Here is a 14871-nt window from a genome sequence, read left to right as displayed (position 1 = left end):
GAATTAGTAGCATTAATCGAGGCATGCAAACTAATGATAAATAAAGATGGTACAATCTATACTGATAGCCAATATGAGTATTCCACAACAAGAACGCAATTATTGGGAAAAACAAAGTGCAAAACTACAAAATGAAATTTACATTAGCACAGGAAAAAAAAAAAAAAAAAAAAACTATTCAAATGGGCTGCTATATTGAGACATGCTGTGTCACGTCTCAACCGGAGGGATGGTGGCACAGATAGATTGACACTTTACAGCCCTAAAAAATAGCAGAAAGAAACACGTGGGTTCATTTAACACACTGTAAGAGTCATTTCAGCTGAGTACTCAAACAGGGAAGGTGAGCAAAAGTCTGATAACGAAGCGGGAGCAGATGTGTAGATTCTGAAAACGCTTGCTGGTCAGTGAAGAAAAAAGACACCAACCCTTTTAGTGAGAACTCAGCAGAAAGGCACACCCACGTTGGTTATGAGATTCGATAAGTTGTTACGTAGCAACTTTGGCTACTAAGATGTTGGTTTTGTTTTTGTGGTACATGGGACGTCCCACCCTCAATGATAAAACCCATTTTTTAGATAGAAAATCACCTACCAACTGGACCAATATGACGAACCCAATAATAATAATAAAAAATTTTTTTTTGAATCATTAACTCGTATCAAAAGGAGTACAGCTGATGATCAAAATTGTGGGCATGGCCTCCAAATGCGGCAAAACGGTTTAATATTTTGTGCCCCCAAAATCAAGCTGCTTTAATCATAATTCCATATGCGGCTCTCACCAATGATGCTCAAGAGAATGGGCAGAATTGGGGATTTAGATATGACTGGTATGCAACTATAGGTTTTGAATGGAAACACCTTATTGGTGAAACAGGTTATGATTGGTCCAGTTGGTCAAAAAGAACAGCAAAAGAACAAAGAAAGAAGTTTAACATAAGCAAAACGGCCCATAGTTTAATATTGAAATACAAGTCACCCAATGTGTTTGATAGTGAGCTTGTGGGCCTATTCTGGTGGAAAAGATCCCCACTTCCAAGTAGTATTGTGTTATAGGAACCGTGTTAAACCAAAAATGCCATTGAAAACTTCAAAGAAAGGTAGACAAATTTTAATGGTTAACAACATAACTACTGATGATTGGTTCCTTGTTGTCACAGGAGTTTCAGGACAAAATAACAATTGGTTACTATTGATGGAACAAGCAGCAAATGTAGCGAGAAAAGATTGTGTTGTTTGCATGGGTCCCAGGCCTTTGTTGCGCATAGTTCCGGCATAATTATCACAAGATTGTATTATTCCATTTGCACACTGATTGAGGAGCATCTGCAACATTTGCACAACCATTGTCCCAGATTATCGCACTACTCGTCACTTTAAACCGCATACACTCCTTGAAGTCTCAGCGCCCTTTGCACAATGATCTTTGCACCGGACTATTGCGATATTAGTCATTCAAACTGCTGCTAGAGGACTGCATCTTTTTGCACAATTATTTTTTGTCAATGTCTTTATGTCTCCAAAGTGTTCTGTAAATTGACTGTCTGTTGTACTAGAGCGGCTCCAACTACCGGAGACAAATTCCTTGTGTGTTTTGGACATACTTGACAAAAAAGAGATTTATCCTGGCAGAGGCAAAATTATCCAACATAAAACATACATGGTGTTCCTCGTGGGGTTCCTAATCAATACAAATTAGCTGACCAAGTTGCAGGAGGATTTGAATACTTCATATGCTGTTGGTGTACGATTAATAAAAATGTTGATGGGATAAACTATATCCACTTCAATGTACAGAGATTAGGAAATTGGACTCAGAGTGGGTTGGAAGCTGTGCACGAGCAGCTCAAGGACGTTCCAAAGACCGCATAGCTGTCGACATGCTCCTCGCAAGAGAGGGAGGTGTTTGCGGTATGTTTGGAGAACAAACAATACTGCTTCAGATGGCAGCTTGACCAGAGCCATCGATGGTCTACGGACCCTCAATCAACACTCCTTGTGAAACAGCTGAATGGACGTTTTTGGTAAATATAAAACCCTAATTTCACCAATATTGATATCAATTGCTGTTTTTGCAGCCATTCTGACATTGTGTGGATGTTGTTGTATCCCATGCATTCGGGCATTAATCAGTAAATTAATCACCACAGCCATAACCCACATGGAACCGTATGGAGCAGATTTATCCTTTATTGGAGGTTGATAATAATGACGATGATGATGATGATGTTGTTTTACCTGATTTGTTTCCTGATCCAGGTGATTACGATGTTTAAACTACAACATTCATGTATGACAAGTTTACTCTGAGTGTAAATGTATTTGTTTCATAAAAATGATTCTACAATTAAAAATCGAAATGAAGTGACTGTAAGATGATATGAGAATTTGTGCAAATACATGATAAACAGGAGGGAAATGTTAAATATATTCTAGAAGTTATCATTTATTTGCTTAGCTTGCATTAGTATTATGGACGATTTTAGATGTCTCGCCTTCGAAAAGATGACTCAGCATCATCCGATGGAAGGGCGCCTGGACCAAGGACGTGATCGGATGTGGTCGGGGACGTGACAGGTGTTGGTCCAATGTTTTGTGTTGTGTCTTATTGTTTAGAACATTATGTCTGGGAAAAACCCTCCTATTTTCAAATAAATGCAGGAGCGACGGGAGAGATTGGTTAGAGCGTGTTGAGAGGCTGTGATCTGAACAATCTCCCATACGCCCTCCTCATGAGAAAAAGAAACCAGCGTCTTCATTCCTTTTGTGTCTATTTTTTATAATGTTGGGTAAGATAAATCCAACAGGGATCTATGGATATCACCATGTTTTTCTTCTTGACATCATCTGTACCCTTCTGTGGTGGCACTCCGGAAGAACACAAAGCATTCTTGTGTCAATTGTGCGTGTGCAGATGTTTGAGCGCGAGGCCAAGCACGAGAAGCTCCTGGAGGCTCGTCAGAAGGAGCTACGACTGAAGGAAAGGAGTCGGTCCGAGCAGAGCCGAGACGCGGCGGAGCGAGAGCAGACTCCTGAGCAGTTTTTCAGCATGGTGGAAGCTGAGAAGAGGAGGAGGAAGGAAAGGGAGCAAGAAAAAAAGCAGGTAAGGGTGCATGATTAAAACTTTGTCGCAACTAATACTGTATTGTTATATTTTTGACAAAATAACACTTTGATACAGCCAAGAGCAATGTTAGTGCTTTCTCCTGTTATTATAGTGTGACACTGAGGATCTTATTAAAATCTAATCTTGAGCCATCGAATCTAACTTTAATTTATGTTTTGTTTTTTTCTCTACCCTTATCTCAGCTTAGCTCATAGATGGGAGGAAGACAAGAAGATTGCACCAGTGGAGCTCAGCTTGGTGTGAAGCGCAGTCATCCTAAATCACTCTGACCGAAAGTCACAAGAGACTCAACATTTGGCTAAAACATCTCCATACATTTTACAGTATAGATTGGTTGTCCTCATTAGGGACGCTGGTGAGCTGGAGCCAATCCCAGCTGATTTTGGGCGAGAGGCTGGGTGCACTCTTGACTGGTTGCTAGCCAGTCACATATGGACAGAAACCAACACTCACATTCACACCTATTGACAATTTAGAGTCTTCAATTAACACTAACAGCTGTGAGGAAAAGAACATACAGGGAACAAGCCAGATGGTGTATACCAAAAATCCACTTATAATTGATGTGCCCTCAAAATTGCCATGAAAAAAACCAAATGCCGAATTGAAAAAAAATTGGGCTCAGGTTAAAAAAAAAAAAAAAAAAGCAAGGGTTTCTGTGCATAGTTGTTTCGCCCCCCACCCCCCCAAACAAAATCAGTGAATAGGTGAATTTACAAATGCCCAACCGTGAATATGCAGTCACTTTATTGTATGTGAAGGTCTTTAACACCAAGATGCCACAAGATGGCGCCAAAGTAATAGTTTTGTACTCGACAGGGCTTTGGCCTGAGCATATAAACAGCAAATTAGTGAATTTTTCAGCAAACAATTGAGGATAGGGACCCCAAAAAACTCTGCGAATAGATGAATATGCGAGTAGAGAATTTGTGGGGGAACACTGTACACCCAAAGTTACATAATTAGGTGACTCACATTTAAAGTAGTAGGACTCTGTGTCCCAATACCTTTGTCCAGTGCCATCATGCACATCAATAACATCACTGATTGTCAAAGGTAATGCAGAGTTGTTTTTGAAAACCCCAACTAATGAGAGCTTTTAACTCAAATCTGTAAGGTGGGACTGCTAAAAGGGAATGGGGAATGTTTTCCCAGACTCACCAATCTGCAGCTGTCTCTTAATGTGGCCTTTGCATTTCTCTCTGAAGGCCACCTTGTGTGTTGTGGTGACTCGTCATGAGCTCAGCAAAGCAGCGAGTCAAGTGTGTGTGCTGGCAGAAGGGACAATAGACGTTCAGGAGAAGTTATTATTGGAATGGGGGCGATCACTAAAGCACACAGTCTGCTGTACACTGTTGCTCGTAACTTAGTTAAGTGTGCACCTGGCCTATTTGTAATAAATAAATTAATCGCACCACCGGGCCATTCACCATCTCAAGAAAATAGATTAGATCAAAAAAATATATATTTTTAATACAGTGTTTCCTGTGTGTAACATCAATTTCACTTTTTGAATCAAACCACTGAAATGAATGACCTTTTCTATAATAATAAGATGCACCAGTATATTATTGCTGAAGCCGCGTCCTTGTTCAGTACCAACCTTTGTGCATACTTAAATATTGAGACTTTGTTTAGCACATGGATTTATTGGCCTCATTTTATGTGCTTGAGACCATATGTCAACAAATACATGTTTACAGCACTGAATTATATTCATTCAATATATTCCACAACTGCAGGATATACTGTAGTCTACTAAAAGCAAAAAATTTACCTACTTTTTAACTTGGCTCGGAACAAGTTCGCATCAGTCTTGATTTTGTTATTAAGCAACTCCAACTCATCTCTGCATTCTGAGAATAGCACACCAACCATGACAGAAAAATCGAGTGGAAATGATTATCATGCAATTCGGTGAGTGTGTTTCAAGTATGTTAAGACGAGAATGCCTATAGCACCAACTAATTTCCAACAAGCGTTACACTGTGGACAAATGCAGAACAGAGGACAAATGCTTTCTTTTTTGGCAACAAATAAGTAGATGTCAACAAGTCTTTGATTGAAGGCTGTACTGCATGTTGACTTTGAGATGAAGATCAAATGTGGGGGCAAAACGCGCGCGCGCGCACGCACACGCACACGCGCGCGCACACGCACGCACACACACACACACACACACACACACAACGTACTCTTGTCTGGGTTGGAGGAAGCAAGAAGAGTACTTTGTCTTTCTTCCACTTCGTCCACTTGACAGGACATCTTTTGTATGAGGCTCCTCAGCTCCCCTACCTGCACATACAGTATTGACAAGACAGCTGGAAGTCACAAACGAAAAAATAATAAGAATAAGAATACAATTTAAAAAAACAGTAACTGCAGTCTTACCGTTTTAAAAAACTCCTCCATAACGACTTTGCCTCCGGTTGTATGTGCCATAAATGCTACCTTCGTTGTTGTTGAAAGTAGTTAATATAGCCGTCTGAAATGGCACCTAGAAGTCAGATGCTAACCTATTTTCTCCTCTTCACACGACGCTTTCTTCAGAGTAACAAACAAAAGTTAAGGTGACTTATAAACCTAGAGGGTTAACAAAACATTTTATCATGTGAAGGAGAACCACGAGTTCCTCTCGCGCCACAAGCTAGCTGAGCACACCTGCGCATCGAGCACGTTCGCGTGCGCGCGCTGCCGTGACAGAAGGACAGACAAAAGAGCTCGACTTCCGTCAGCTAGTTTGCTAAACATCGCAAAATACAGGACCTGTACACCAACAACTTGTGAGCGGTGTGAAGGATATCGGAAACGAATTCGTGGTGTTGGTGCGACGGAGTTAAGAAACCGTGCGTGTTTTTTGTTTTAATTTATTTTTATGTTGTTTTGTTTTCGTTTTTCATCCGTTAGCGCATTCGAGTAAGGTGGAAATACCAAATAAGGCCACAAGATGGTGCTATGGTTGATTGGAGAGAATTTGATGGACGACGGAAGCACAGTCAGTAATTATTTTTGAGTCAAAACAAATATGAGAATAGCCACTGGCTTCTGATAGAAAGGTAGCTAGAAATACTGTATATAGTAAACAGGATGTTTCACCTTTGAAAGATGCAAGTTCTTTTTTTGTGTGATGTATGAAATGGCACCAAAAGAAATAAGTGAGGAAAAAAAAGGAATCACAAACAGAACATCTCAAGTCTCAACACATTTAACCATCAATCGTCTCATATGTTGGCCTGTGCTTAATGGTGAACTGTACTATGACACTGCTGCTTCTCCTTCCTGTACAGCAGGCATTCGGAGGCTTCATCAAGTGGACATACTCTCACTTGAATCTTTTTTTCAATAGAAACACAGGGATGCCATGTTTCTGTAAAATACATAAAAAAGCAATAATAGCCTTTAAATTGGATATTCAATCCCAAGAAATGTTGGCATCATATTACTTGACAAAAAGCTACAAGAAATTTTAAAACAAACAATGGATGCTTTGACATAGTAAAGTTTGATAGATGAGCTGATTCACACCTGAGCACCGGGAGACTCATGCAGTGCATGACGCAATCGGTTTAACCCTCATGTGTCATGCTTTGGTCCAAGGGAGACGCCGTAAACTGCACTGTTGTAATTCTACAGACACAAACATCGGCGATGGGTCAACTTGCAATGTTGCCACTAAGTGGCAGCACAGACCATCTAATGAGTGAGCCAACGCTGTAGCAGTTTTGAAATACCAGTATGGTGACAGCACTTCTCGATTGCTAAAACACAAAACCCTGTTGTGCGAACCAAATGCTGTGTGTGCTCAACCCACTTATTGAATTGGTCACCCTTTAAGGTAGAACCTTAAGCACTTTTCACCTAGTTACACAAACACATTTTCCACTCTGATGCACTTGGGTTGCATAATGATAAACACAGGTAGCAGAAGTGAAACTCACTTGACAACATAAACAACATGGTTGTTGAGGTTTCACTGTATAGATCAAGACAATCAGAGAGACACAAGCAGAGTAAGTGGTGGTTGAGGAGGAAGAGGAGAGAGGAGGTATAACAAAGAACAATTGCGCATTTCCGATTCGACACAGGCAACATTTGTAGACCAATGTTCTTGTCCACGGTTTGACAATGAGCAAAGCGGGAATGCAGCGAGTGCAGACAAACCTAAGCACATTTACTGTGTCCACCATAGTCCGAAGACTCAGACACATGAACAGGTCAATTGTCTTGAGTAAAAAATGTCAAATTCATACGTAGGAATGTATCACAGAAGCCTGGGAAAGCGGCCGAATTGTGCAGCGCATATCTTCGCATGCAAGTCCGGGGTCAGCCTTGGCTGCGCGGTGCTTCGATGAGTGGCCGGGTCGTTGTCAGAGCGAGGAGAGGCCATCGCTGGACATGGCAGCTCTAATGCTGGACACCGTTCCACTGATTTGCACAGAGAGGAAAGCAGTTTATACCACCTTAGGTCTTTAGGCATCTGATGTATTGTGTCACTGGGATGCGGTCTGCGTTGTTCATCGTATTTGATAGGACGCCATGGTTAAAACATTTCCAAAGATGACATTCAGAGCAGTCCAAAATGAACAAGCATATGCCAAACTATTCCAAATACTGGCTGAGCTAGCCCAGGTTAATTGCCGGATTCTAGAGTTCTGGCAAGTGTGAAAGCATTTGCATTTGGAGTACATCAGTTGAATTATGCCGAACACTACTACCGTTGAACTGTAGATATGCTGACAAAAAGTCCAATGCTATGTTTTATTTTTCAAATTTTTTTTTGGTAGGCTCTTTTCCCCCCTACTTATAACTGAGCAATGTCTCGCTCTCTCACACATGCATGCACGCACACATCTTTCTACCAATTTACATAATGTGAAAAATGCTGACATAATAGAGGGTGGTCGTTGGTTGGATTCAGACTCATGTACAAACTGGAAATACAACGCAAGTCACTTGTGGAGCCCCCTGTATAATCTTTCAATTTACATTTTACAATAGGTGCCATTATTGGGTGAAGTCACATTCCTACAGCTAGATCAAGCAAAGCGGGCTAGCAAATGCACTAACCGATGAATGAATTAAAATAAAACAACATGCAGATTTGCCCTGAGTATGAAAGAACAAAAATTACTTTGGAGAAACAAATTGATGAATAGAACACCTAGTTCCATGTCGGAAGAACTTGAGCAAGGAAGTGCACAAAATGAGAATTTGTTTTATTCTTCTTCACCTGTGAAATTCACATTCATTCTTCTCGGTTAAATCACAACATCATGAAATGAAACAATGCAATGGAGTGGTGGTAACCAAAATGACATATAGGTGACAAACAAAAAATAGATTTTTTTAATATACGTCACAACTGAACTTGTCTGATGATGCAAGTTGTTCTTTCTCTGGACAGATCTTGTCATGGCGGTTTCTGTGAAGAATAACCGCTAAATTTACATTAGGGTGTGCCAAATTGTTACCCTTTGAATATGATAGCATTTGGGTATGTAAAAGAAGTTGTTAATGTAAATTCATGCAGTTGGCAGGCTTGGTTTTGTGTTAACCACGCAAAGCAGCATGATGTTGTGGTCCCTTTTTTTAATTGTCACGCTGTGAAATCTCTGTCGAGGAGGCCCAAGTTGCTCAGTTTGGACATAAAACCATATTGGATTTTATATTGTTAAACAGACTATTGCCTTTTTGATACTGTTGTGTTATTACATTCTAAAGTGTCTCGGGATAGCACTGATATTCCCTTATTCAAAAATAAGGTCACAGAGATAAAATGGATGAGCATTTTTTTCACCATGGCTTTAACAGTGTTGAATAAAACCAACAACCTCTTGTGGACTGACTGAAGAGTATCTGCAACATTTGCACAATCAACATTGTCCCAGATTATCGCATTACTCGTCACTTTAAACTGCATACACTCCTTGAAGTCTCGGCGCCCTTTGCACAATGGTCATTGCACCGTACTATTGCGAGATTAGTCATTCGAAGTGCTAGAGGACTCTGCATTGTTTTGCACAATTGTCCAAAAAAAAAAGAATTTGTACCGGCATTACCAGATAACTAGCAACCCTTTATTGCTCAGTGACTGTTTTGGTCAATGTCTTTATGTCTCAAAAATGTTCTCTGTCAATTGACTGTCTGTTGTCGTACTAGAGCGGCTCCAAGCACCGGAGACAAATTCCTTGTGTGTTTTTGGAAAATACTTGGCAAATAAAGATGATTCTGATTCTGATTCTGATTCTGGAACTGCAGGACACAAAATGTTGTCCTAACTGCATGCTAGAAGCAGATTGTCCTGGAGAAAATAACATGCTCACTAAAACTGATGTAGGTGGTTAATTTTGCAGTCTCAGAGTAAGAAAAATTAGAAGACAAACAGCACAAATCCCACGTGAAAAGAAACACAGCACAAGTGGTGACAATGTCCCAGAGGCTGAACACACTGACCCACAATAGATAGACACAAAACATGGGGAGACATAACATATGAAATGAGCATACAAAATGGATCCCAGCTATTCCTAAATGTACTTTATCAATCATATGCAGCATCCATCCATCCAATGACAAGGACGGACATCTTATTACAGTAGTTGGCTAAAAAAAAAATCAGCGCCCGCAGACTATTTTTCATGCACCTGCGAAGGGCATATTCGCTTCAAACATGTTTCATGGCGTCCTGTGAGTTTCTCTAAAAGCGCTGCTCACAACAACTGCACAGTCTGCACTACCGCCGTCAGTTTAACGGCGCGATGGTGTGTGTTAGATTTGGAATCATTTTGTTTTTATTTGATCTATGGCAAACAAAGAGGATTCTGATTCTGAGTCTAATTCTGATCTGAATCCGATATTAATCCGAATCTGATTGCGATTCTGATTCTGATTCTGATGTCATTGTCGGTCGTGAAATCTGTTTCAATCCGTGACTCGCCACCGTGTGTGGGGCCAATATGGTTGCTAGACAACTTAGTTCAAGCAGCTGGCTCGCCCGCTTTCCTATGATGGTCCAACTGCTGGCCATCAAAACATGCGTTCATGCATAGTATTCTGATTAAATTACATTTATTGTACATTATTTATGCAATAGTGAATACAAAAACATGCTCTCCTTCAAAGTAGCGCACATTTAGCGCTGAAGTCGCCCTAAAATAGGCTTAATGATGCCACCGTGCGTAATGTCACGTGACCAAACAGAAAACAGGTAAGTGGACTTCCTGTGCATGCTGCGATAACTGGCACAGCTACAGGTTGATGAGATGATGGTTTAAACCCGAACTTGCTTAGATTGTCATCTTTATGGCTGGTGTCTTTGGACAAAAAGTTAAATACATGTATATTGTTTATTTACACAAGTGTGATGTGATATATGTAAACAGGAATGAAGCCTCAATGTCGGATATTTTCATGTTTGGTAGCTCTTGGAGACACCTTGTTTCAAACAAAAGACAGTGTAGATGTTTAATATTTTTACAGTTGCTTTGTCCTGGTCTCCCGTCATAGGGCTGCGCCTGTCACCTGAACCGGAAGAAAGTGCTTCGACCAGTTTTACCGAATGCGAAAGTTGGTTGCGCATAACCCTCCATAGCAAACTCTCCTTGTTGATATTACTGCAGTAAATAACTTATGAGGCATGTTATACAAGTGCACAACTCAACACAACCTGTTGCTAATATTTGTGTACGAGTCGAGCTCGAGCTTCAGGTTGCTTTCTAATTGGCTATCGTTCAGTTTCACGTCATAATAATTAGGTCCGTAGATCGACTGACCTTGGTGTTGACCATCCAAAAGAATTTGTCATTGTAAATATTGAAAAGGTTCAACATTTTTGATTGTCTGTCAAAGGGTTTTACGAGCAATTCGGGGAGAGGAATAATGACTTTTCGAGATGTCTGATAATCGTGCTTCTGCTGACTTTGATCGTACGGTGGGAATCTGGCTCAAATTTGACCTGATTATTGATGTGTGAACCCCACTTAAGTTATTTCTTAATGTCAGTGAATGTGAGAAACCTATATGAATTTCCACAGTTGCTGAAAGCGCACCCATTACTGTGTAACTGACTAAAAAATGAGAGCGTGTAAATGAGACCACAGTGTAACACAGTCCTTCTCTGGAAATATAAACACAAAGTGGTCCCCAAAAATTGCATTAGTGCCCCGATGGGAGGAGAGCAAGCTTTGGCATCAGCAACATCCACAAACACAAACAGCTGTGAAAATAACCTCCACCGAACAAATATGACTTCCACTCGCTAATCTATCCGCTCTCAGTCTATCGAGCCATTTTTCTTTTTATTTATTTATTTTATTTTTTTGCAGACGGGCATTATGTGTTGTGTCCAGAAATCTCAATCAATACCGTTACTTTGTTTAAATGTCATTTGTGGTCGATGTTTTTTCTCTGAGACATGTCAATATGTGGTTATGGTGACATTTTCACAGAGAATGCAGTGTGTTTTTTTGTCCCACATGGCATGAAGGCTTATAGTGGATATATAGTAAGACATCAAGTCACCTCCGTAATCAGTTATTATGGGATGACTAACTAGTTTCTTGGTGTACATTCATGCTCCTGGTTATTTCTGGGGGGGGGGGGGGGGGCAATCATTTGTCTCTGTTGTTTACTATTAAGCCAAGATTTGAAAATGACCTTTTGATATATTTTAGATTTACACTTGAGGCGCTGAAAACATTGACTAGTGGATGCAGGATCGGCCAGGAGCTCAAAGGTAGACATTGCTAATGTTTGTCCTAGGAATGCATTTCACTTTTTGCCCCTCCCCCACAATGTACTTGGACAACAAGCATAAGTAAGGAGCTTCACAAACAAATCAATTTTCGATTTGTATTAACAGTTTGGCCATGGTGGAGATACTGTATGACATTGTAATTTAAAATCTGATTTGGGGTTTGGCTAATTCATGTATTTTTAGCCCCCACTACTAGTCGCAGCCTTTTCCCGCTGACATGTAAACCAAGCTATGATAAGGGTTACAAAAAAAAATAAAAAACATTTGAAAAATAATTTTATAGCAAGCACTGAGCCCTGATTAACACTAGTGCTTGAAAAAATGTTAAATAATAATAATAATAATAATAAAAAGTGTATAGGCTAATGAACAACAGTTCAGGGTCAGAGTGAAAACTGAATTTCATTTCAGGGATAATAATCATAATAAATTCATACATGCGCATTCAATGTGATGATTAATAATTCATGATCCTTATAGTTTAATAGGCTTTTATTTCCAATCCCTGTGATGTTCTTGTTGGATCTTTGCAGGTTTCTGACAACTGACAACATCACCTCAGCATGAACTTGCAGACTATCGGCAAAAGATGGCACCGCTCATATCATTGGAGGTAAATCAAACCTGTGAACTTTTTACCACACATTTTCCTATTTCAGTGTTATCTCGGCCCTCATTTCATTTTTTTTCGTTACCACGCTTCCTCTCAGGAGCTTGCAGTTTTATTTCCTAATGCAGACCAGGGTGAAGTACTTCAAATTTGGCTTGAATGGAATGGCAAATGGCGGCAATGATGTGCACAGACTGGAATATCTGGGAGACTATTCTTGAGGGAAAGATTTTAAAAAAGAGAGAAAAAAAGATTTTACATATACGATTGTCAGCCCCGGCTTAACACTCTTAACACACCCCAACCACAGGAGGATGTTCTTTTAGAGCCATCTGAAAATAAGGCCTTTGCTGACTTTGATTACATGGGAGGAAAAATGCTCAATGTTGTCATGATTGTCGTTATGTGCGTATCCCTCTTTCAGATCGTCTTTGTCCATCTTCCATTAGTCCTTCACTGAGGGGACATAGAGATCTCTGAAGCCATCACACATTAGTAAAAAATGATCACGTTTCATAGGGTGGTTACAGCAAGAAGTGGGAGTAAAGCGTGCCATAAGCCATCTGTGAACCTCCTTCCCAGATGGAATGCTTAAAGTCCCCCATGCACATAATTCATCACAATTATCATCGATTAGTCCCGCAAAAAGTCTCAACAGTGTTAATTTGTATGCGCTTTCCCTCACAAAGATCCTTGTCACTTATGCCCTCTGCTCATGGTCTGGAAGAAAGATGATGTGATTTAACAAGATCTGTCATTATTATTTGTCCTACACTGACACTGCAAGTTGCTCCACCGTGAGGTGTTATGATAACTGATTGGAACAGCCTCATCACTGCCGTAGTATTCAGTTAATGCACTGCCTACAGTCGCTTTTACCACAAACTTTCAAAGATGGCAACGAAGTTGTATGTGTCAAAATAATATATAGAGTGGAACCTGTCAAGAAAAAATGAATGGAGGTCACACAAAAAAACTTTGTAAGTCATTAAAAATGTTCTTAGTTTTTGTTTTGTTTTGTGTGTGTGCGTGCGTGCGTGGCTTTTAGGCAACCCTTATTCCAAATGAAGGACCACCCACAACAAGGGTTGTTAAGAACATGAGAAAAGAACAGAAAGAACACCAGAAGTCACAATATGCACCGTTACTTGTTGTCAAAGTGGGGGAAATTGCTTTGTTGTTTTTAAGGAAAGATATGTCATTTTTTTCCACAATCTAAAACATTTCCCAGGTGTCTTGTTTAATAATATGTCTGTTGCATGCTTGTGTCAAAACATCACAAGGATCAAGAATTTTAGGCACATTAACGGCATATTTCTCTTCGAACCTGTCACATTGCGTGTAACACAGCTAATGCTAATCTGTGCAAAGTCACCACTGGCTGAGAGACGCAAAGGAACAGAATGTTAAAGTTCAAAATAATGAATTTCAATAAGGAATAACAGGATTATAAAACTCTTTGGGGTTGTACAAGACTGAGGCAAAAATGACATGAGGTGCGTTTAAGGCACATAACACGGAAGACAGGAGGTTGGGGCCCGCTGATTCAAGTGTTGCTTGAAATGTCATCAAAATGGTAAAATCTTCACAATTCTTTCAAGAAACACTCAAAAGACTAGACTCTCGACAGAATCAGGATTGTTGACATCACAAAAAAAAAAAATCATTTGGAACACTTTTTTCTTTGCCCAGCAATACTGTGTCTCTTTTGTTGTTTGCAAATGACACATTATTTGAAAGACACAATTTGGGTTAACTTTGCATAGCTTTGCACTAATTCCCCTTCTTCTTCTTTTCCTTTCAGCTTGTCCCTTTAGGGGTTGCCACACATCCTTTTCCCTGTAAGCCTATCTCCTGCATCCTCATCTCGAACACCAACTGCCCTCATCAGAATCAGAATCAGAATCATCTTTATTTGCCAAGGTTGTCCAAAAAACACACAAGGAATTTGTCTCCGGTAATTGGAGCCGCTCTAGTACGACAACGGACAGTCAATTGACAGAGAACACTTTTGAGACATAAAGACATTGAGAAAAACAGTCACTGAGCAATAAAGGGTTGCTAGTTATCTGGTAATGCCGGTACATTTATTTATTTTTTTGACAATTGTGCAAAGCCCTCTAGCACTTAGAGCAGTTCGAATGACTAATATTGCAATAGTCCGGTGCAATGACCATTGCGCAAAGGGCGCCGAGACTTCAAGCGAGTAGTACGATAATCTGGGACAATGTTGATTGTGCAAATGTCGCAGATACTCCTCACTCAGTGTGCAAATGGAGCAGATGCTACTCCGGCATGAGTGGCCACTATTGGTCAACAACAGATATGCAAATAGTGCAGCGTGGTGAGACCACTACAGTGAGTGCACGAGTAATAT

At 40.2% G+C, this 14871-nt stretch overlaps 1 protein-coding gene and 1 long non-coding RNA gene across 5 annotated transcripts; one reads left to right on the top strand and one right to left on the bottom strand.

Annotated features, from left to right (window-relative positions):
- Positions 1–1437: 1437 nt before the first annotated feature.
- Positions 1438–5862, bottom strand: LOC133465168 (syntaxin-1A-like). Of its 4 annotated transcripts, XR_009784561.1 has the most exons (5): positions 5521–5861; positions 5325–5424; positions 4911–4985; positions 4291–4400; positions 1438–3061 (listed from the first exon to the last, which is right to left on the bottom strand). XR_009784561.1 is itself a non-coding variant. In XM_061747662.1 (4 exons), exons 1-4 carry the CDS (start codon positions 5569–5571, stop codon positions 2961–2963), a joined length of 327 nt encoding a protein of 108 aa, XP_061603646.1. In that variant the 5' UTR covers positions 5572–5862; the 3' UTR covers positions 1438–2960. The 4 variants fall into 4 exon arrangements, 1 of the variants encoding a protein (XP_061603646.1); XR_009784562.1 differs by lacking the exon at positions 4911–4985; XM_061747662.1 differs by lacking the exon at positions 4291–4400 and having other exon boundaries at positions 5521–5862.
- Positions 5840–14570, top strand: LOC133465169 (uncharacterized). Its single transcript, XR_009784564.1, has 3 exons — positions 5840–5975; positions 12418–12497; positions 14299–14570. It is a non-coding gene; the product is annotated as an uncharacterized LOC133465169 (long non-coding RNA).
- The last annotated feature ends 301 nt before the right edge of the window (positions 14571–14871 follow it).

The sequence above is a fragment of the Phyllopteryx taeniolatus genome, chromosome 15, assembly GCF_024500385.1.
Source record: "Phyllopteryx taeniolatus isolate TA_2022b chromosome 15, UOR_Ptae_1.2, whole genome shotgun sequence".
Lineage (NCBI taxonomy): Eukaryota > Metazoa > Chordata > Actinopteri > Syngnathiformes > Syngnathidae > Phyllopteryx > Phyllopteryx taeniolatus.
This window is presented reverse-complemented; position numbering and strand designations above follow the sequence as displayed.

Excerpts from the sequence above, each read along its gene's own strand:
- LOC133465168 (XM_061747662.1), bottom strand. The coding sequence starts at position 5,571 with ATGGCACATACAACCGGAGGCAAAGTCGTTATGGAGGAGTTTTTTAAA. Across the intron at positions 5,425-5,520 it reads TGGAGGAGTTTTTTAAAACG|GTAGGGGAGCTGAGGAGCCT; the intron begins GTAAGACTGCAG and ends CTGTATGTGCAG. Across the intron at positions 3,062-4,910 it reads GTTCCGAGCCAAGTTAAAAA|CTTCCACCATGCTGAAAAAC; the intron begins GTAGGTAAATTT and ends TCCTCTTCTCAG.